This window comes from Hemitrygon akajei, chromosome 12, assembly GCF_048418815.1.
Source record: "Hemitrygon akajei chromosome 12, sHemAka1.3, whole genome shotgun sequence".
In the NCBI taxonomy this organism is placed as follows: Eukaryota; Metazoa; Chordata; class Chondrichthyes; order Myliobatiformes; family Dasyatidae; genus Hemitrygon; species Hemitrygon akajei.
This window is the reverse complement of record NC_133135.1, coordinates 108,985,255-109,008,773: the sequence shown is the minus strand read 5'-3', so window position 1 is coordinate 109,008,773 and position 23,519 is coordinate 108,985,255. Positions and strand designations below refer to the sequence as shown.

The 23,519-nt window shown below is 48.6% G+C and overlaps 1 protein-coding gene across 3 annotated transcripts in view; it reads left to right on the top strand.

Annotated features, from left to right (window-relative positions):
* Positions 1 to 3,257: 3,257 nt before the first annotated feature.
* Positions 3,258 to 23,519, top strand: part of LOC140737369 (SPARC-related modular calcium-binding protein 1-like) — a 237,157-nt gene continuing 216,895 nt past the window's right edge. The window contains exon 1 of one of the 3 annotated variants that reach the window (XM_073063830.1): positions 3,258 to 3,737. In XM_073063830.1, coding sequence (XP_072919931.1) covers positions 3,651 to 3,737 — 87 coding nt within the window. In that variant the 5' untranslated portion in view covers positions 3,258 to 3,650. The remainder of the gene's footprint in view (positions 3,738 to 23,519) is intronic. The other 2 variants (XM_073063829.1, XM_073063831.1) reach the window with 2 other exon arrangements.

Here is a 23,519-nt window from a genome sequence, read left to right as displayed (position 1 = left end):
GTGAAGTTATCCACACTGGTTCAGGAGCCTGATGGTTGAGGGGTAATAACTGTTCCTGAACCTGGTGGTGTGGGACCTGAGGCTCATTGTGGTGAGTGAAGTTATCCACACCGGTTCAGGAGCCTGATGGTTGTGGGGTAATAACTGTTCCTGAACCTGGTGGTGTGGGACCTGAGGCTCATTGTGGTGAGTGAAGTTATCCACGCTGGTTCAGGAGCCTGATGGTTGAGGGGTAATAACTGTTCCTGAACCTGGTGGTGTGGGACCTGAGGCTCATTGTGGTGAGTGAAGTTATCCACACCGGTTCAGGATCCTGATGGTTGTGGGGTAATAACTGTTCCTGAACCTGGTGGTGTGGGACCTGAGGCTCATTGTGGTGAGTGAAGTTATCCACACTGGTTCAGGAGCCTGATGGTTGTGGGGTAATAACTGTTCCTGAACCTGGTGGTGTGGGACCTGAGGCTCATTGTGGTGAGTGAAGTTATCCACGCTGGTTCAGGAGCCTGATGGTTGAGGGGTAATAACTGTTCCTGAACCTGGTGGTGTGGGACCTGAGGCTCATTGTGGTGAGTGAAGTTATCCACACCGGTTCAGGAGCCTGATGGTTGAGGGGTAATAACTGTTCCTGAACCTGGTGGTGTGGGACCTGAGGCTCATTGTGGTGAGTGAAGTTATCCACACTGGTTCAGGAGCCTGATGGTTGAGGGGTAATAACTGTTCCTGAACCTGGTGGTGTGGGACCTGAGGCAGCCGTATCTTCTTCCTGATGGCAGCAGTGAGATGAGAGCATCACCATGGTGGTGGGAGTCATTGACAATGAATACTGCTTGCCCAGGACAGCGCTCGATGTAGGTGTGCTCAATGGTGGGGAGGGCTGTACCTGTGTTTGTCTGGGCTGTAGCCCACTTTCTGTAGACGTTTCTGATCCTGTGAGAGTGCTCTGTGTAGATGCTGAGACCACACGTTGTGTTTCCCAAACTTTCTATTTTAGTTTCAGATTTGCACTATCTGTGAGGCTGTTTTTTTAAAAAAAATGTCTGATAATTTCTTTATTCGTGAGCACGAGTGGACATCTTTTATTTTACTCAAGTGATCAGCTGATCTGAAAGTGTGTGTAAGCAGACCGATTAAGAAGGAGTCGGGGAAGAGAATGACAGGACAGTTCGGAACATGTTACACATCCAACATTCTTAGTTTCCTATGGCAAGAGGGCACTTGCCCTTGGATGTGAGAACGTAGAACAGTACCGTACAAGAACTGGCTGTCTGGCCCATCTCATCCATGCCAACTCTGAAGCCAATCTAAATTAATCCCATCTGCCCGCACGTGGAATATAGAATACAGAACTTTACAGCACAGTGCAGCTCCTTCAGCCCACAATGTTGTGCTGACCTTTTAACCTACCCTTAAGATCAATTTAACCCTCCCCTCCTACACAGCCCAGCATTTTCCTTCCACCCACGTGCCTATCTCATTTGTTCATCAGTTCTGTGTCATTTCATATATCATGGGTGATCATGGTCTTTCCATGACCATGATTGTTTTGGCAAATTTTTCTACAGAAGTGGTTTGCCATTGCCTTCTTCTGGGCAGAGTCTTTACAAGATGGGTGACCCCAGCCATTATCAATACTCTTCAGAGATTGTCTGCCTGGTGTCAGTGGTCACATAACCAGGACTTGGTGATATGCACCGGCTGCTCCCATGGCTTCATGTGACCCTGATCTGTGGGGGGGGGGGGGTGGGGGGGGTTAAGCAGGTGCTACACCTTGCTCAGGGTGACCTGCAGGCCAAGGGGGGGGGGGGGAAGGAGCACCTTCCACCTCCATTGGTGGTCACGCATCTCCACCGTATCTGTTCCTGTGCTGTAGTGCCCTACGCCTCCTCTCCCATGGGATACTTAAGGGGAACTTCTTCACCCTTCAGGGTGGTGAGAGTGTGGGATGATGTGGTGGATGCAAGTCCAGGTGCGTGTCAGTGGGATAGGCAGAGTAACAGTTTGGCATGGACTAGAGGGGCTGAAGGGCTGTTACCCTCTACAATGTCTCCACCCTGGGAAAAATATTCTATCTACAACCTGTAAAATTATGAGAGACCTTGTTAAGCTAGATAGTTATTCCATCGAAAACAGCCCTGTTTGATTTTCCTGAATTGTTAATTCACCACTTGAGTTTTACAATTTGAAATCTGGAATAATGGTGTAAGGAAATTTTAGTAGCAAGGGAGGAATTGTTTTGAATTGTAGAGTTGTAGCAGAATCCCTTCCTCATTGGCCACTCCAGTGGCACAGTGGATAGAGTTGCTGCCTCGGAGACTAAGAGAGCCAGGTTCAATCCCTGCCACCTGCACTGCCCGTGTGGAGTTTGCATGATCCTCTGGGTGCTCCAGTTTCCCCCACTGGTCACTGTAAATTGCCTACCGTATATAGGCGAGGGGTTAGAGGAGTGGACGGGAATGTGGGAGAGTGGGATTGATGGGGGTGGGTTGCTGTGAGGGTCAGCATGGTGTAGATGGGCCCAAAGCTTGATTATGGTGAAGGGAGGAGAGAATGGTGTGACCTGACATAGATTGGCCGAATACCTCTGCACCTTCAGCATAATCTCTCAGTGGCCATCCATTTCCCGTTCCCATTCCGCCATGCCAGTCCACGGCCTCCTCTGGTGCCACAATGAGGCCACCCTCAAGCTGGAGGAGCAACACATTTTATTCTGTCTGTGTAGCATCCAACCTGCTGGCATGAATATCAATTTCTCAGACTTCCAGTAATGCTCCCCCCACCCCGCACTTCACCGTTCCCCCTCCCCTTTTCCCCCTCTCTCCTTGCCCACCCATCGCTTCCCTCCGGTGCTCCTCCCCCTTTTCTTTCTTCCGTGTCCTTCTATCCTCACCTGTTAGATACCCGCTTCTCCAGTCCTGTTATCTCTTTCATTAATCAACTTCCCAGCTCTTTACTTCACCCCCACCCGGTTTCCCCTACCCTCCCCCCACCTTTTAAATCTACTCGTCGTCTTTGTTTTCCACTCCAGTCCTGCTGAAGGGTCTTGGTCTGAAAAACCGACCCTTCAAAACTTTCCCCAGACGCTGCCAGGCCCGCTGAGTTCCTCCAGCATTTTGCGTTTCGCTTAGAGTGACAAGGACTGGCTTTCCGAAGATTTCACCAAGAAAGTACTGTCAGTAAAATCAGGGAGAGGTGATGCTTTAAGAAAATCACAGTGCGTGAAGGAAATCCCGATCTCCCGACACGAGAGCTCCCGTTTTCATTGAAGGGACGCGGGGAGGTGATTTCTCTTCGGTAATGGGCGCGGCCCCAAGGCGCGGAAGGCGGGGTTTGCTGGGCTTCCACGTGGGTGGACGGGACCCAAACAGTCCGGTTAAAAGTGGCAGCGACCATACAGGGCAAGAGCTGAGAGAGTGCGGGCAAAAGAAGTCACGAGTGCCCGTCGGTTCTTTCCTCTGCAGTCAGGGTCGGTGAATCCCGGCAGAAAGTTGCAGCGAAACTTCTGCGCTGCAAGTGACGAGACCAGGAAGAAAGTTTGAAACCTGTCAGCAGCCGAACAGCGTGTTCGGGGATCTCTCTTTCTTCACCCCCCCCCCCCCTCTCTCTCTCTCTCTCTCCCCTCCCTTCACAACATCAACCCCTACAGCTGCAGCATGTCGCCTCTCTCTCTCATCCTCCTGACCATAGAACTCTTCGGCTTCTCCACGCCCTCGAAACCGCCTCGATTCGACCGGACCCTGGTAAGCTGTGCGCCCGAACGGTTACGAGGTCGATTCGAGTCAATAATTATTACGCAGTGCGATTTTGGGGCACACGTTTGAAAACTGTGAACATTATTTTTTTTAAAAAGCCCAATTTCGCCCAAAGTTTTACCCGTGTAAAATTCAAACGCACAAGTTCTTAAAGCCCATCACCCGTCCAGGGGCATAAGCCGCCGACAGAGGTTGGCCAGAGTCCACTGTCCTGGACCGGTCTTTCAAGCCGACCTCAGGTGTAGCCCATCTTCCAAAATCCTTTTTCCCCAGGGACAAGGTCTTTGGCGCTTCTGTAGCTCTGGGTTTTTACGGGATGGAGTCACCAGCCCCGTGCCCGATCTCCCTCCTTTCCCTCCTTGTCTCCATTTAAAAAAAAATGTATCTGCGGTTCCTCTGGTACGGAGAAAGTTTATTGTAAACGCGATCCTTGCAGATTATGAATCAAACCTTTTGGTGTTTTTAAAGAGAGCGCTCGGAAATTCATTGAGAAAATATTTCCATTGAGTTGATGGTCGAGGGGTTACCTCACTACCCAGTTTAGACTGGGGAGCGGTTTGCTCCAGGAGAGCGGCGGCGTTAAGTGTTGTGGATAGTGGGTCAAGTCGAGACAAGGCCGTGTTCAGACAGGTGACATCAGGAAAAGCTTCAGATTCGCCAATCGCTCTCATCTCCGTCTGCACATGGAACCGCTCCCATACAAACCAAGGCTTGGGAACTGGTCCACGCACAGTAACTGTCCTGGCATGTGGAAGGAGTAGTTACCGAATTTGTGATTTTTTTTTTGTGTGCCTTTTATTTGAAGGAACGTAGAGAGCAATGCACGGCGAGTTACCGCGGATTCCTCCAGAGGGCGCGCAGCCCCACCCGCGTAAATGATTTAGATATTAAAAGGCCAGGCAGCGTCGATGGGGAGAGGAATAAAGAGTTATCCGCATTCTCTCTCCATGAATGCTGCCTGACTCTGTGTGTGTGTGTGTGTGTGTGTGTGTGTGTGTGTGTGTGTGTGTGTGTGTGTGTGTGTGTGTGTGTAGATTTCCAGCATCTGCAGAATCTCTTGTGTACGGGTATTCAAAGGGCAAATTCTGCGTCATTCGCCCCTCACCCCCGCGAGTCACAATACCTTTCACCGTCTTCCTTTCTCCTTTCACCGTCTTCCTCCTCTCCTTCCTAAGGAGGTGGGTACCTTCCCCCGCCACCACTCCCCCTCAGGTGGGGATCGAGAACGCGCCGCCCGACTGAAGACCCAATAGCAATTTCCAACTACGAGTTGGGAAGAGCGAAGTTTTAAAATTCAGATGCCGGACACCTGCAATCTGAATACCCAATGGCAGAAACACTCATCAGGTTAGGCAGCATCGGCGGAGATGGAAACGGGTCTCGGGCCGAGAGTCGATAGTTCTCCCTGGACTGTTGTATCCCCACAACTTTCTAGTTTTATTGGGAAACAGAAAGAGGCCGGTACAAAGTTCTGCCTGGTCACGTGGGACCTATACACTGGGATACGAAACACTTCCGATATTTTAATTTAAATATAATAACCGATAATACCCTTATAATTCAAGACTTAAAAATATATCCGCAATGGCTCTGTGGGTCCAGCCGGAGACTGAAGCCACGCTGGGCCACTGGGAGTCACGATAAAGGCATTCCCTCTCAATATCCATCCCTTCCCTCTGCTTGCCGGAGACCCTCCTTGTTGGAATTCCGGTGCACTCTCTAGGCTGGGTGTAGTCGTAGCGCGACTTCCCTTGGAGGGTGACAAGGGAAGGGAGAAAATTGCCGTCTGCCAAAAAGTCTTCTTCCCCTTCCCATTCCGGTCCATAACCGTGAGGAGGCCAAAGTCGGGTTTGAGGTTTATTCCGTCTTGGTAACCTCCATCCTGATGGCATGAACAACGATTTCACTAACTTCTGCTAACGTCTTTCCCTCTTCTCTCCATCCCCATCCCCTATTCTGGTTCCCATTTTGCTCTCTCCCCGCAACTGTCCATCAACTCCCCCTTCCCCTCCCGGTACCCCTTCACCTTCCAAGGCCCACTCTCCTTCCTAATCGGTTCTTCATTCAAACCTTCACCTCTTCTACCTATCACCTCCCAGTTTTTTCACTTCATCCCCCTCCCCATCACCTGGGCTCACCCAAAAACCTGCCAGCGTGTACTCCTCCCCCCCTCCCCACCTTATTCTGGCTTCTTCCCCCTTCCTTTTCAGTCCTGATGAAGGGTCTCACAGTCCGAAACGTATCTCCATTGACGCTGCTTGACCTGCTGCCTACGGTTCCACCGGCCAACCTCTCCGCCGGCCCGTTGTGTGGTTGTAATCAGGGTGATCTGGCCGGGATAAGCGGGCGGGGAACAGAAGCCGAGTGGAACCTCGGGAGGAACAGCTGGTTCAGACCTGGCGAAACAAACGTGGTTCTTGGGCCCTTTGTAAATAACGATGGCGTACAGAATTTCACGTTCCTATTTTCAATGGGGGAAAATCACTAATTGATTAGTAAAAGCGACTATTCTGGTTACTACCCCGCACACTCTATCACCCCGTCGCTGCAGACACTTTAAATCGTCTTTTTTTTAAAGTTCCGAAGTGTTGTGGTAGCACAACGGTTTACAGGCGACTCGGGTTCAATTCTGGGTCGTGATTAGGCTGGGGTTAACTCGGGGAATCTCCGGGCGGCGCGGTTCGAAGGGCCGGAGCCTGCGTTGTATCTCAATAAAAAATATAATACTGTTTATATTGTAAAAAAATATAATGCTGTTTATATTGTAAATTAGTATTTATGTGCATTTTATTCCACATTTCTACTTTAACCTCTAACTTTATATTTTGTGCAATTCGTTATTAATAGTTGTTTATTAATAGTTAACTGCTGCTTATTGTTGGATGTCCTCGGTGGACCACCACGCCACGGCAAATCCCTAACACAGGCAACACACACAAAACGCAGGCCAGGCAGCATCTGTAGGAAGAAGTACAGTCCGCGACATACGCGTGATGCATGTACTTTCATTACTTACTGAGACGCAGCGCGGAATAGGCCCTCCGAGTCGCGCCACTCAGCAATCCGCTGATTTAATCGGAACCTAATCACGGGACAATTTACAATGACCACTTAATCTACCAAGGGGCACGTCCTTGGATCGTGGGGGGAAACGCACGCGGTGACAGGCCGCGGAGGGAACTGGACCCGGGTCACCTGTGCTGTAAGGCGTTGCGTTACCGTGCAGCCCAGTGAAGTTCATCCTTGGAGCAATTATAAATTAACAATTCTGAGGGTGCTACGATTTAAAATGGGGATAGCCGGACATTTGTTATTTTTTAGTTCAGTGGGGGGGGATCCTGAGTTTGACAGTCCAGGACCGAAGATAACGTGGCTGCTTCTCAGCCGAGCTCTGGGCGGTGTGTGCGGGCTGCTGGGGGCGTGGGGTTTAGACGCGAATCGTGGACAACTCCTGTCCGCTCTCGCACATGCCGAGTTCGTCCAGCCGGTCTCGGGTGTCTCCGGATCGTACGTGACCCCACCGCGACGGGGAGTCGCTTTAATTCCTTTAATAGCGCAAGGCCGGAGCGCATTCCAGCGCCATCAATGTAGCGGTGTCAACTGGTTTGCAGTCACTTCGCGGAAGTTATTTTCGTGTTTCGTGTGATTTCTCTCCCCTTTCCATTGGAAAAGCGTGAAGTGGAAGGTGGATGAATTGAGGTCGCACATCTACTTATTACACCTGTGGGGAGAGGGGGGCTGTTGAAGCGAATGGGGTTACGAGTGAGTGGCTCTCCGAGAGACCTGGAGCTGATTTCACGCCTAACTTCAAAAGAAGACATTGCCATCAGCTTTGGAGGACCTTGGTTATTATAGCCAGGCCGCTAGCTGCCTCCAGCCGGGTATCTGCATCGCGCCGGCCCCTGTTGCAGAGTCTGCGGCCGGCGGCAGGTGGCGGGAGAGCTTTTGCCGCACACGGGCTGGCGACACCTCGAACGCGAGAAATTCAGCAGATGCTGGAAATCCAGAACAGCAACACACGCTGAATGCAGGCCAGGCATTAATACCATATATTAACCGAGGCGCCTGTGGACCTCCGGTTGGGAACTCCAGACCTTTAGAGAGAAATGCATTGTTTGACGTTTCGGTAAGAGGGTAGAATCCGGATAAAAGAGGGGAAGCGGAGCACTAACTGGTGTTCGCTGGGTGAATGCAGGTGCGAGGCTCTCCGCACCCCCTCTCGCACACTTCTGTCTATTGTCATGACTTCGAAATCCGGACGGCACGGTAGCACAACGCTTTGCAGTACCAGGTCCTGCCGAGGGGTTTCTATCCGAAACGGCGACTGCACCTTTTTTCCATAGATGCTGCCTGGCCTGCTGAGTTCCTCCAGCATTGTGTGTGTGTGTGTGTGTGTGTGTGTGTGTGTGTGTGTGTGTGTGTGTGTGTGTGTGTGTGTGTGTGTGTGTGTGTGTGTGTGTGTGTGTGTGTGTGTGTGTGTGTGTGTGTCTCGGATTTCCAGCATCTGCCGGTTCCATTCTCGCCGCTGCCTGTAAGGATCAGTGAGGTGGTGTTCACCGGTTCCTTGTTTGTTCAACAAAAATATCTACTGCCAGAACGGGAAGACGCTGTTCCCGAAAGAGTGTGAGTGTGAGAGTGTGTGTGTGTGTCCTCTTCCGGATGGTAGCACGGAGAAGAGGCATGCACTGGGGGATTGGGGTACCTAGCGATGGACGCCGCCTGTTGAAGATGTGGATGCCCGGCGCTATGCCGGTGAATTTGCTGGCCGAGGTTACAGCTCTCTGCAGCTTGGGCAACCTGGCTCTTCGCGGCACATCTGTAGAAATTTGCTAGACTTGCTGGAAGTGACATAACCAAATCTCTTCAAACTCCAAATGTTGGTGGTGTGTCTTGTTCAAAGGTTGGTTTAATATCAGAGAATGTATACAACGTTAAATTCTTGCTCTTCACATACATCCACAACGCAAGAATGCCCATATAGAATGAACGATAGGAACATCTACCCCATCCTCACCCCCCCTTCATAATTGCATCAATATGTCCTGCCTGGTCCTCTCCTATCAGATTACACCTCCTCCAGCTCTTTGACTCTCCTATCGATCACCTCCCAGCTTCTCAAAACGTGGTGACTTGTTCCGTGCTTTGCGTTTTCAGTTGAACTTTGAGGGCATGCTTTGCTGGAGCTGGTATGGCTGGCCACACCTGTGGGCTGCCCCCAGCACACACCCTACAGTTGCTGGTTGTTAAAACAACCAGAATATTTCACTAACATGAGAAGGTCTCTCAGCTGCCTTCTCCCCATGGCCCTTCATGTACTGACTAATCCAGAATATCAACCTCTGCCTTAAGTACATATACAGGCCTGGCCTCCACAGCTGCCTGTGGCAATGAATTCCACAGATCCACCACTCTCTGGCTAAAGACATTCCTCCTGACCCCCATTCTAAATGAAGCCATGTCTTTTGGTGCTAGACTCTCCCCACCACAGGAAACATCCTCTCCACATCCATTCGGTCAAGGCCTTTCAACATTTGATATGTTTCAATGAGATTCTCTTCCCACCCCCACCCCCCCAGTTCTTCCGAATCCAGTGAGTGTAGGCCACGAGGCATCAAACACTCCTCAGCTGATAAGCAGTTGATGTTATATGATAAGAGAGGAGAGTGGACAAGAGGAGGAGGAGGGGACCCCGGAGGAGGTGATAGGCAAGTGCCAAGAGGTAAGAGGCCAGAGTGGGCAACAGAAAAAGAAGGGAGTGGGGAGGGAGTTTTTTTTTAACTGGAAGGAGAAGTTGATATTCATGCCATCAGGTTGGAGGCTACCCAGATGGAATACAAGGTGTTGCTCCCCCACCATGAGGCTGTAGGAATGGGAATGGGAACTAAGCTGTTTGACCACTGGGGAGTTCTGCTTTTGGTTGATGAAGCAGAGGTGCTCGGTGAAGCGGTTCCCCCAATTTAAAGCGGGTCTCACCGATGTAGAGGAGGCCGCATCGGGAGCACCGTTCAGCGTATGTTTCGATGTGCCTGTGTTAAAACTGAAACTCGCATTTCCTACCTACCTCTCACCCCCGAGTTCCTCCAGTGATTTGTACGTTGCTTCCTTCATGCACCTGCCATCTCTGTCTTTGATACGGTCGCATCAGAGAGATGGCTGAAGCCTCACGGTGATGCATCTTCCCTGCCTCCGTTAAATCCAACAGTCTTTGCATCGTCCCCTCCATCGTCAAGTGCAGTGTCATATGACGTGGACGATCATGCTCTTTCACTATGATCGCTCTTGGCAACTTTTTCTACAGAAGTGGTTTGCCGTTGTCTTCTTCTGGGCAGTGTCTTATTGACCCAGCCATGATCAGTACTCTCTGAGACTGGCTGCCTGACGTTCTTGATCAGTCAGTGCATGAGGAAGGCAAGAGCTTCTTTCCTCAGGTCGTTAGCCTCTGTTCTGTACCTGACAGTGTTTAATTTATGCACTTTATTCGTGTGTAATTCATTTTATCCTTGCTTTCCTGCGTTAATGGTGTTGTATGTACGTTATGTGTACCGCTGTGCTGTCAGTGGTCACATAACCAGGACTTCTGATCTGCACCGGCTGCTCATACGACCACCCCCCCCCCACTTGCTCCCATGGCTTCACATGACCCCGATCGGGGGGGGGGGGAGTTGGGGGAGTGGGGGGCTAAGCAGGCGCTACATCTTGTGCTGGAACAATCACGGCCAGGGAGAGAGAACAGAACAACAACAACGTGAGGAGGGTCTTCATTCGGGTTAAAGACAGATGGAAGACCATGACTGGCCACGCCATACATCATGGTACATGATGATGATAGACAGAGTAAATGCAAGCAAGCTTTTTGCCACTGAGGTTGGGTGAGACTAGAACCAGAAGTCATGGGTTAATATTTGCAGGGGTTCCCAATCTTTTTTTATGTCATGGGCCAATGCCATTAAGCAAGGGGTCTGTAAACCCCAGGCTGGGAGACCCTGGTTTAAGGGATCTTCAGGGTGGGGATTAAATCTTCATTCAGGTTGGTGAGTGTTTTGAATGAGCTGCCAGCAGAAGTGGTGGATGCGGGTTTGATTTCAACGTTTAAGAGAAGTTTGGATAAGTACATGGATAGGAGGGGTATGGCGCAAGTGCAGGTTGACTGTCTAGGCAGAATAGCAAGGACTGGATGGGCCGAAGGTCCTGTTTCTGTGCTGCAGTACTCTGATTCTGCGTTAGTGAGAGACTGTCAGGAATCAGGCCAGTCAAGTCCATGGTGGTGATCAGCTCCCATTTCCACTCACCTTAGATTCCCATATTCCCATCGATCCCTCCCATTCCACAACTCCCGAATCTACTAGGTGGGTCTTACAGCTGCTAGTTAACCCACGGATCCACGTGCCTTTGGGATGTGAGAGGGAGCTGGGGAAATCCATGCAGCCAAGCATCAGACCAGAAGTCCCTTTGAAGGACTGTGAGATCGGCCAAGAGGATCACGGGTCTCCCTACCGTTCACCGGGGACATTCATCGGGAGTGCTGCGTACGCAGGGAGCTTAGTGTTATCAAGATCCCACCCATCTTCTTTGACTTTCTGCCATCAGGTCAGAGACTCCAATTCATAAAGACAAGAATGGTCAGAAGGGGAGTCAACTTGTTCCCTCAGGCCGTTAGTCTCCCAAACTCCATTTGAACTGTCACTGGTTAATCTGTTCTGTACCTGGGAATGTTCAATTTATGCACTTTGTGCGTAATTCATTTGTAGATTTTATCCTACTTTCCTAGGTTATTGTGTGTTATATGTATGTTATGTGTGCTACTCCCCGGTCTGGAGGAACGCTGCCTCCTTTGACAGTGTACATGTCCATAGTTAAATGACAATAGGCTTGACTAGACTCAAAAGCTGCAGAGAGAATGGACAAGCTCCACACAGAAGGCATCCAAGATTGAGAATGAACCTGGATCACCACCTTTCTGAGGCATTGGCTCCACCAGCTGTGCCATCTTGATGCCCCCTGGTGATCCTGTTGGAGAATCTGGGCAGTCAGATGTGGTACCTCTCTGTACACTTCTATTCCCTGCTCTTACCTTTCTTTCTTCTTACCTCCCACTGGTCCCCTCCTCCTTCCCTTTCTACTATGGTCCACTTTCCTCTCCTATTAATTCTTTCTTCCTTGACCTTTCCCACCAGCCTATTACCTTCCAGCTATCCTCTTATCAACTCCACCACCCCACCTTTATCTTCAGTCATCTTCCCCCTTCCTTCTCAGTCCCGAAGAGCGGTGTCAGCCCAAAATGTCGACTGCTTTTTTTCGTTTCCATGGATGCTGCCTGCCCTGCTGAACTCCCCCAGCATTCTGTGTGTGTTTACATGTACACCTCTTACTGCCCTCCATCTCTTTCCACCACATTTGTCATCAAGCTGAGGTCAGACCTCAAAGCCTGATGACGGTTGGAGCCTCCTTCATCGTACTTGGGGGTGGGGGGGGGGCCCAGCCCTTAGCCATGAGCTTTGGTGGGCTCCACCTGCCTCTCTGCTACTCCAAAACCTTTTTTTAAGGCTGCTCCTCCACCGTGCCCCTGGGGTGGTGGTCTTGTTCTTGACGTCGTCTGTTTTGAAAGTGGAACTCCAGGGCAGCATGGTAGCGGTTAGCGTAACGCTTCACAGCGCCAACCGTGAGATCACCCCACTGTGTAAAGAGTTGATGTGTTCTCCCCGTGACTGCGTGGGTTTTCTCCACATGCCCCAGTTTCCCCCTACATTCCATAGACCTACAGGTTAGGATTAATGAGTGGTGGGCATGCTATGTTGGTGTTAGATTCAAGGTGACACTTGCGGGCTGCCCCCAGCACATCCTTGGACTGTGGTTGTTGACGCATTTCACTGTATGATTCAGTGTACATGTGACAAATACAATTTTATAAATGTATAAACACAAGAGATTCTGCAGATGCTGGAAATCCAGAGCAACACACACAAAATGCTGGAGTTCAGGCAGCATCTGTGGAGAGGAATAAACAGTTGACGTTTTGGGCTAAGACCCTTCAAGTTCAAAGTAAATTTATCAAGGTACATCTGTGTCACCATATACAACCCTAAGATTTATTTTCTTGTGGGTATGCTCAATAAATGCACAATAGAATAAAAAAACAATAACAGAATCAATGGAAGACTGCCCAGCTTGGGTGTTCAATCAGTGTGCAACAAACTGCAAATACAAAAATAAAGAAATAATAAATAAAAAGCAATAAATATCAAGAACATGAGATAGTCTTTGAAAGTGTGTCCATAGGTGTGGGAATACTGGGGTGAGTGACGTTATCCTCTTTGGTTCAGGAGCCTGATAGTTGAAAAGTAGCAACTGTTCCTGAACCTGGTGGTGTGGGACCTGAGGCTCATTGTGGTGAGTGAAGTTATCCACACTGGTTCAGGAGCCTGATGGTTGTGGGGTAATAACTGTTCCTGAACCTGGTGCTGTGGGACCTGAGGCTCCTGTATCTCCTTCCTGATGGCAGCAGAGAGAAGAAAGTATGACCTGGGTGGTGGGGGTCCCTGATGATGGATGCTACTTTCCTTTGACTTGTTTGGTGTAGATGTGCTTAGTGGTGGGGAGGGCTTTACCCATTTTGGACTGGGACATATACACTACTCTTGTAGGCTTTTCTGTTCGAGCTCATTGGTGTTTCCATACCAGGCTGTGTTGCAGCCAGTCAACCTAAACTCCACCACACATCTGTAGAAGTTCGCCAGAGTTTTAGAAGTCATGCTGATCTTCGGAAACTCCTAAAAATTTCGTAATTGCACTTGTGAGGTGGGCCCAGGGCAGGTCCTCTGAAATAATGACACTGAGGAACTTAGAGTTGCTGACACTCTCCACCTCTGACCCTCGATGAGGACTGGCTCATGGATCTCAATTCGTCTCCTCCTAAAGTCAACAACCAGTTGTGAAGGGATGTCCCTGAACAGGTTAAGGGGTGGATGTGTAACTGTAAGGAGATTGGATAGACTAAGACAGTTTTTTTTGGAGCGGAAGGAAGTGAGGGTGCACCTGATGATAAAAGTACAAAATTCAACGGGCACAGATAGTGTTCAGTACGTATCATCGTGGCTCCAGCCGCTGTTTTCACAAGATTCTCCTGAGGACCACACGAGTGTCCCTAAGACCACATTGGTTAGTTCCCACTGTAATATTCCCCTGCTCTATAAATGTGTGGCAGAATGTGGGGAAAACAATGATATTGAGGTAGGGTTAGTGTAAAGTGGATGCAACTGGTTGCCGGAGACAATGTTCATTTCTAATGACACCGGACAATAGTTTTTTTCCTAAAGCATTGCTTCCTCAATTTTTTTTTTTGTTTATGATAGAGCAGTTGAAGCTGAACTCAAATATAATATCGGACTACTCGTATCACGCTGGAATTCGGAGAAACAAGAAATTAATTTTATTGAATATAATGTATTTAATTGCATAATGGTTCTAACACTTTGCAATAGTTGAACAAAGATAAAAATGATCTGTTAATGATTTTTGTACTCAGTGTCTGAGGCTTCTCGCTTAAGTGCCCAACAATAATTAGACAGCTTTGATGGATTCCAGTTGCCCTGATACACCTGCCCATTCACCTCCTCCCTCACCCCCATCAGGGCCCCAAGTAGTCCTTCCAGGCGAGGCAATATTTCACCCGTAAATCTGTTGGGGAAATCTATTGTATCTGGTGGGACCCATTGTAAATTGGGGTGTCCAACAATAATCAGCCAGCACTGATGGATTCCAGTTGCCCTGATACCGTTTCTCCATGACCGCAATGTCCTGGTGAAACCTTTCACCGTGCTCGTCACTGACAGTGCCAAGATTTGCAGGGAAGAAGTCTAAATGGGAATGCAGAAAATGAATCTTCAGTGACATGTTACACTTCATGGTTTTGTGTGCTTGAAGCCTGTTGTCAACCAGCTGCACGTAGTTTGGTGCTCTGTAGTTGCACAGCATCCCTGAATGCCTTCCATGTGATTTTCTCCGGTCCCACTGGAAGTTCTTTGAATTGGCTGTCACTGATGACTGCAGACTTTATTAAGACAGCTGTGGATGACTGTGTCCCCATGAAATCGATCAGGAGCCCATTCAGAAGCCCCGGATGAACAATGAAGCCTGGAATCTGCTGAGACCCAGATCAGAGGCATTCAAGTCTGGAGATCAAGAATGCTACAAGAGGTGCAGGTATGATCTCCAGAAGGCCATCTCTTGGGCAAAGTAAAGATTCTGGAAAAAACTGGAATCGACAGCTGCGGTGCTGCTTGAGTGCCGTAATCTCCTACAAAGGTAAATCTAGTGACATAAGAAGCTTTGCTTCCAGATAAACTCAATGCGTTCTATGCTCGCTTTGACCACCAGAACAGGGAGGAACCGTCACGCACCCCCACGTCTCCTGATGAAGATGGCATATGGGCTGCCTTCAAGGGAGTGAATCCAAGGAAAACATCAGATCTGGATGGAGTACCTGGCTGAGTACTGAAGACCTGTGCCAACCAACTGGCTGGTGTATTCACAGATATCTTCAACCTCTGGCTGTGGCAGTGTGTGGTACCCCCCCTCTTCAAGCGGGCTTCGATCACATCAGTGCCCACGAAGAGCGTGGTAACCTGTCTAACTGACTATCGCCCAGTGGCACTTATGTCCACAGCGATGGAATGTTTCAAAAGGCTAGTATTGGTCAGTTCCTGTTAGACTGGTGACTTGGATCTACTCCGGTTCACCTAACGAAGCAACAGGTCGACACCAGATGCTGTCTTGTTGGCTCTTCCAACCCTGGAACATCTGCACTGCAAAGATGCATGCATCAGGATGCTCTTCGTCAATTACAGCTCTGCATTTAACATCATCCCCTCTAAAGTGATCTGTAAACTCCAGGACCTGGGCCTCAATGCAAACACCCTCCCCAACCTCCTGCTTCGGATTTCAGATTCGGTTTGGCAAAAACATCTCCTCCACAATCTCCATCAGCACAGGAGCACCACGGGGGGGGGGGGGGGGTGTGCTCAGCCCCCGCTCTACTCGCTTGACACCCGTGACTGTGCGGCTAAGTACAGCTCCGACACCACATACAAGTTTGCTGACGACACCACTGCTGTGGGCCGTATCAAAGGGGGTGATGAATCGGCGTACAGGACGGAGATTGAAAACTTGGCTGAGTGGTGGCAACAGGAACAATCTCTGACTCAATGTCAGTAAGAACAGGGAACTGACTGTGGACTTCAGGAGAGGGAAACCCAGGGTCCATGAGCCAGTCCTCATCGGAGGATCAGAGGGTCAGTAACTTTAAATTCCTGGGTGTCATTATCTTGGACCCAACGTATAAATATAATTGCATAGAAAGCGCGGCAGCGCCTCTTCTTCCTCCGGAATCTCTGGCGGGATTGTCACGTCATCAGAAGTATTGGCAAACTTCTATAGATGTGTGGTGGAAAGTGTGCTTAGCGGCTGCATTACAGCCTGGTATGGAAACACCAAGGTCTTTGAGTGGAAAATCCTCCAGAAGTTAGTGGATTCAACCCGGTACATCACGGGTAAAACCAGCCAACCATTGAGCACATCTGCATGAAACCTTGCCGTAAAAGAGCAGCATTCATCATCAGAAATCCCCCACCACCCAGGTCAGGCTCTTTTATCACTGCTGCCATCAGGTAGAAGGTACAGGAGCCTCAGAACTCACTCCACCAGGTTCAAGAACAGTTACTACCCCTCAACCATCATGGTCTTGAATAAAAGAGGATAACTACACTCCTTTAAGGACAGTTTTATCTTGTTATTTCATGCTCGTTATTTATAGCTGTTTGTATGTTATTTGCATTTGCACAGTTTGTTCAGTTTACAGTTCTTGATGTTTACATACCCTGTTTAGTTACTGTTCTAGAGATTTGCTAAGATTGCCTGTAAAAAATGACTCTCATGGTTGTATGTGGTGACGTGTAATGTATGTACTCCAATAATAAATTTTACTTTGAACTTTGACCTGATTTGGGAGCCAACAAACATGCCTTCCTTAACCTTGGCACCAGTTGAATTATGAATTGAAATAACAAAGGCAATTTAAAAAAAAAAGTAGTGCATGATATGGAGATTTCATGGTGATTTTCATGATCAGCAGCCCAAAATCCATAAGATACACCCAGAAGTATTCAGGAAGCAAAGTTCTTCTGTCCAGTGTTTTTTTTTAAAGGTTGTGCGGGCCAACCATTTCTCTGAGCAGGAGATCTTTACACATTGCTTTAAATGTTTCTTTTTTGTAATATGCATACTGTGAATATTTAGAATGAAAATTGAAACCACATACTTTTTAATTAATTGACGGGTGTAATTAAATAACATTACAATAACAAATCTTTCACGTTTCATAAACTTTTAAATTTAGATGGTGTTGGCGGGCCGATGGTTTATTAACAGTGAGCGGCTGACTTCCATTCTGTGTTTATTGTTACAGTTTGTAACGGTAGATTGAAACACTGACAATGCAACTTCCAAAGTACAGCTTGCGGTACATTTATTATTTAGAAAATTTATGTATTTCACAATCGTATTAATATAGATTTCAAAATTATTTTAGTATAATTTCAAGCTTGTATTAGCATTATTTAAAAGAAGATTCTAGATGCGTGGCAGCGAAGGCCATGTGCACAGGAGCATTTCAGTTATTGCGTGGCTGTGCTCCCATGCAGCTTAGGGGTAACAGTGCTTGTAGAGTCCGTCTCAGGAGCAGGCCCTCTGGTCCATGTGGGTCTGGTGCTCTGAACTTTATCTCCCCGCTTAATAATTACATCGGACAGTTTCTCAATTAGATTATAAAATCATTTTGTAGACAGGGTATCAAACCCACATGGACCAGAGGGTCCATGTTCAAGGTAAATTTTATTACCAGAGTTCATATATGTACCACATACAACCCTGAGATTCATTTTCCTTCAGCCATACTCAGCAAATCTATAAGATTTTAATTATAACAGGATCAATGAAAGATCAGCCAGAGTGTAGAAGATGACAAACTGCAAATGCAAATTTAAATAGCGTTAAATAACAAAAACATGAGATAGTGAGATCATTGGTTGTGGGAACATCTCAATGATGGGGCAAGTGAGTGCAGTTAACCCCTTTTGTTCCAGAGCCTGATGGTTGAGGGGTAGGAACTGTTCCTGAACCTGGTGGGGTGAGTCCTGAGACTCTAGTACCTTCTATCTGATGGTAGCAGTGAGAAGAGAGCATGGCCTGGGTGGTGAGGATCTGTGATGGACGCTGCTTTCCTTCAACAGCGTTTCATGTAGATGTGCTCAGTGGTTGGGAGGGCTTTACCTGTGGCTGAGTGGGCCGAATCTATTACCTTTCATAGGCTTTTCTGTTCAAGGGCATTGGTGTTTTCCTACAGCCAGTCAATATACTCTCCACCACACGTCTATAGACGTGTGTCAAAGTTGTTGATGTCATGTCGAATTTCCACAGAAGTAGAGGCACTGTCGTGTTTTCTTCGCAATTGCACGTGTGTGCTGGGTCCAGGACAGATCCTCTGATATAAATTTAAAGTTTCTGACCTCTCCACCTCTGATCCTCCAGTGAAGATTGGCTCAGTGACCCCTGGTTTCCCTCTGCTGAAGTCCGTTGTCATTTCCTTGGTCATACTGACATTGAGTGAGAGATTGTTGTAATGACAGCACTCAGCTAAATTTTCAGTCTCCCTCCTGACTGCTGATTCATCACCGCCTTTGATACGGCCCTCAACGGGGCAGGGGTGTGTTCAGCAAACTCGAATATGATGTTTCAGCTGTGCTTAGGCACGCAAGGAATGGAATCTCCCATTCCCTGTGGGATCTGCTCTTGGGAATCTCGGTTTTGTGTTTTCCTCTGACCGAGGTGTCTAACAGCGGTGCTTGCCCTCCCTGTTGCCTAGTGACTGACTGTTGATTTGCTGCAGTTTGCCCAGTCATCGTTGAAGCCGGAACTTTGTTCCGAATCGGGATTATTTTCACTGACGTATTTGTTTTGTGGCAGCAGTACAATGCAATAATTAAAAAAAACAATTTTGCTATAAATTAGATGTGCAAAATAGTGAGGCAGTGTCCGTGAAGCATTCAGAAATCTGATGGCAGAGGGGAAGAAGCTGTTCCTGAAACATTGAGCGTGTGTCTTCAGGCTCCTGCACCTCCTTCCTGATGGTAGATGAGGGCATGTCCTTGGCGATGCCAACTTCAATGACTTCAGTGGTGAGGAGTCTAGTGCTCACGATTGAGCTGGCTGGGTCAACAGCCCTCTGCAACATTCCCGATCCGGTAGTGAAGCTACCACTCTGAACACTTCCCACGGGACCGCTGTAGAAATGGAGCCTTTGACGTACTGGATCTCAAAACCCCCAATGAGGCTGCTGGCGTGCCTCCTTCATAATCTGTCTCCCTACGAAAGGACAGACTGAATAACCAAAAGACCCCACCACTAACCACAGCCACCACCTACTCTTGCCCACATTACACGTGGGTCCCAGACTGGCCCATACAGCCACCTTGGGGCCCAACGTTAAACATCCCTTTTGGCACAGAGGCTCCCAACCTGGGGTCCACGCACCCCTCCATTCATGGTAGGAGTCCATGGCTTTAAAAATGTTGAGAATCCCTGCTCTAGAGGCTGAAAAATCCCAGGAGATCAGCAGTTTCTGAGATACTCAAACCACCCCATCTGGCACCAACAGTCTTTCCATAGTCAAAGTCACTTAATCACATTTCTTCCCCATTCAGCTGTTTGATCTGAACAACAACTGAACCTCTTGACCACGTCTGATAACTTTTACGCACTGGGTTGCTGCCACATGATTGGCTGATTGGATATTTGCATTAACGGGCAAGTGTACCTCATGAAGTGGCTACGGAGTGTAGCAAAGAGCAAGAGCGAGGGTAAAAAAATGAGGCGCCAGGGATTAACTCTGAGGGGGAAAGAAAAGCATTTAATAAACGGTTAAGTCGTAAGCAATGCACAAAAGCAAGCGGGTTGTTGTTGAGTGAAAGGCTCTTTAGCAGAAGGAGCTGGGAGAACATCATACTCGACTTGAGTGATTGCACAATCGTGTTCCTCAAGCGTACATCAAAAGCTAAATCTTCTATACACCAATATTTACGGTAGAATCGCAGCGCGTTGCCTCCAATATTCCCCAGAAATTCAGGATTCCTTTGAAAAGACAGAACACGCCATCAATTAAGCTTGTCACCCCTAGCGAGAGAGCTCACATAGGCCTTGTACACAGCTACTGTAAGTACTTTATTTCTTTTTATAAAGTATTTATTTATTTTTAATTACCTAAACACTTCTAACATTGAGGCTCTGTACTCGGCAGGAGGAGGGCTGTAATTTCTCATGTTTGACAGCCGGCTGAAAGTGTGAGTCACATCTTTGTGGACTTGAGCCCTGCTCCGTGATAGATTTGGCCGCTGCAGTACAAAAGCACCACTCATGTTATGTTTGAAGGGTGTGAATCCCATGTGGCCTGTTTCACAATTTACCTTGGGGTGGGGAGGGGGGGGTGGAAAATGATTTCTTTTCTTTTTGTGGAATGCCGCAGAGCCCCCCGTCCCAGCAGAGTAATCACAGATGTTGTTGAATGACAGACTGCCGGCATGTGGGTGGACCCCAGGCTGACCGTGACATAGCAGGTTATGTTCGCCTCGTCCCGAGGTAGCTGATGTTTTGCCCTTGGCTCGTTCGAGGTGCTCTGAGGCATCAGTCGGCTAATTTGTTAAACTCGCTTCCACGCTAGCGGAGTTTTCTTCTGCTCCTGAGCTGAATTCAGTATTGTCTGCTGCAGCGCGTTAAACGCGGCTCTCACCACACATAAAGCCGCTATTGAGACGTCAGCGTGCGTGGCTCACGGCGAGGTGTGAGGGTCCGTCCGCTCGCTTCGGCAGCCCCCAGCTGGAATTTTGCAGTTGGATCTGCGAGATTTGACAGGTCTTCACTCTCACCAAAGCTGCCCCCCCAACTGCCACAAACACTTGCTTCTCAACCTTCCAGAGGCATCCAGTCCATCAATGTCAAAACTCTCATGCCCGTGTGTATTTCAATCTTGCTTGTCAAAGCTGAGGTGTTAATGGGTTCCCCCGCCGTGCCAAGTGCTCCAGAAATGTGTCAGAATGCGTATGTGCCAAGGTTCGATCTGTGCGCGCCTGTCTCTGGCCAGAAGCAATCAGTTACATGTTTGAATGCACGCAAGGACGTCGGGCCCAGTCACTTTGTGTCGCAGTGTTGCCCAAAGGAAACTTCAGCTGAAACTTGACCAGCCTGGTCCCGGGCACGCAGTTCCCAAGCTTTATCCCCCCCCCCGGGGTCTCCGTGCACGTGACCCGCTCAGGCGCAGGACCCGTCACCACGTGCACTTTCACGTGGCGTATACACTGAGTTCACTCTCGCAGGCACGTGCCTCGTCTGCAGAGCGGAGGTGTTGGTTAATGGGGACTGTCACCCTGGAGTTGGGACTGTCAGTGGCAGTACCTACACTCAGTGGCCATTTCCTGGGGGGTAGAGAGGAAAAAGTACAAGTGGGCCTGTGATAGAAAGTTCAAGTTGAAGATCAGGTTTATTGTGCATACAGACAACCAAACGAAACAATGTCCCGCTGGACCCCAAAACATGTATTACATACAGCACATAAAACAGACTGTTACCATAAATAACTTAAAATATAATTCCAAATGCATGCAGTGCACAGTAGCCAGCTACAGTGACCGATTAACCTATCAACTGCTATGTCTTTCAACTGTGGGAGGAAACCAGAGGGGTCACAGGGAGGGCGTGCAAACTCCTTACAGATGGCATTGGAACTGAAAGCTGACACCCTGAGTTGGAATTGCATCACGCTGATTGCTACAATGACCAGCTGGTATGTCTTTGGACTGTGGGAGGAAACCGGAGCACCAGGAGGAAACCCACGCAGTCACGGGGAGAATGTACAAACTCCTTCCAGGCAGCGGTGGGAATTGAACCCGGGTCGCCTGTACTGCAAAGCGTTGTGCTAACCGCTATGCTACCGCGCCACCTGCCTCAGCTTATTCTGATTCAAAAACAGTGAAGAGCCTGGTCCCACTGCACTCTTGCCCGACACAGTAGGCGAAAGTTATCCCAGCTTGTTAGGTGGCTGATAAATACAAAAGAATCTGCAGATGCTGGAAAGCCAGAGCTTCTCGTCTGACTGCCTGAGAGACCAGAGTTTCTCACTGGCAATTCTAATAACATGAGGAGCATCTTTGTGGATCCCAGAGGCACCACTAAACATTCTATAGAACTTGTGCAGCAATAGGCTGTGTAACGTTACTGATCCACAGTGTCCGTCTCTGTCTCCGTCTCCTGGAGGAACTCAGCAGGCCGGGCAGCATCTGTGGAGAGAAACACAATCACAAGGGATTATTCTGGCTTTTTCCCTCTTCCAGAAGATGAAGGGTCTTGACCTGAAACGTTGACTCTTTATTCCTCTCCATAGATGCTGCCTGACCTGCTGAGTTCCTCCAGCATTTTGTGTGTGTTGCCCTGGATTTCCAGCATCTGCAGAATCTCCTGTGTTCATGACATCCATTAACTCTATACTTTCCTTGTATTTGACCTCCCAAATGGCAGTACCACATGCTTGACAGGATAAAACTCCAAAGGTTTTTCTTTTGGAATCTGAATCACTGTGGAACAGAGGTATCAGGTCTCTGTAAAGCAATCTGTCCGGTTCTGTCTCCCTGCTTCTTCACTGAAAGTCAAAGTAGTGTTTGTTTTCAAAGTGCAGATATGTCACCATTTACACAAGAGATGCTGGAACTCCAGAGCAACCCACACACAATGCTGGAGGAACTCAGCAGGTCAGACAGTGTCTATGGACAGAATAACACACACAAAATGCTGGAGGAACTCAGCAGGTCAGACAGTGTCTATGGACAGAGTAACACACACAAAATGCTGGAGGAACTCAGCAGGTCAGACAGTGTCTATGGACAGAGTAACACACACAAAATGCTGGAGGAACTCAGCAGGTCAGACAGTGTCTATGGTCAGAGTAACACACACAAAATGCTGGAGGAACTCAGCAGGTCAGACAGTGTCTGTGGTCAGAGTAACACACAAAATGCTGGAGGAACTCAGCAGGTCAGACAGTGTCTGTGGACAGAGTAACACACACAAAATGCTGGAGGAACTCAGCAGGTCAGACAGTGTCTGTGGACAGAGTAACACACACAAAATGCTGGAGGAACTCAGCAGGTCAGACAGTGTCTGTGGACAGAGTAACACACACAAAATACTGGAGGAACTCAGCAGGTCAGACAGTGTCTATGGACAGAGTAACACACACAAAATGCCGGAGGAACTCAGCAGGTCAGACAGTGTCTCTGGACAGAGTAACACACACAAAATGCCGGAGGAACTCAGCAGGTCAGACAGTGTCTGTGGACAGAGTAACACACACAAAATGCCGGAGGAACTCAGCAGGTCAGACAGTGTCGATGGACAGAGTAACACACACAAAATGCCGGAGGAACTCAGCAGGTCAGACAGTGTCTATGGAGAGGGGTGAATACTTAAACACAAGAGGATATCCTGGCTTCTTCCCCCTTCCTTTCCAGTCTGGATGAAAGGTCTCAGCCTGAAGCACTGGCTAGTTGTGTAGGTGCCCATGAGAGCCAATGGAGGCACAGCAAGATCCAAGGGTTACTGATGAGAAAGTTGGCAATTGAGAGGGCTGCTTGTTTCCTCGTTCTTCAGTGCCTGAAAGTTGGTCTCTGATTTTTA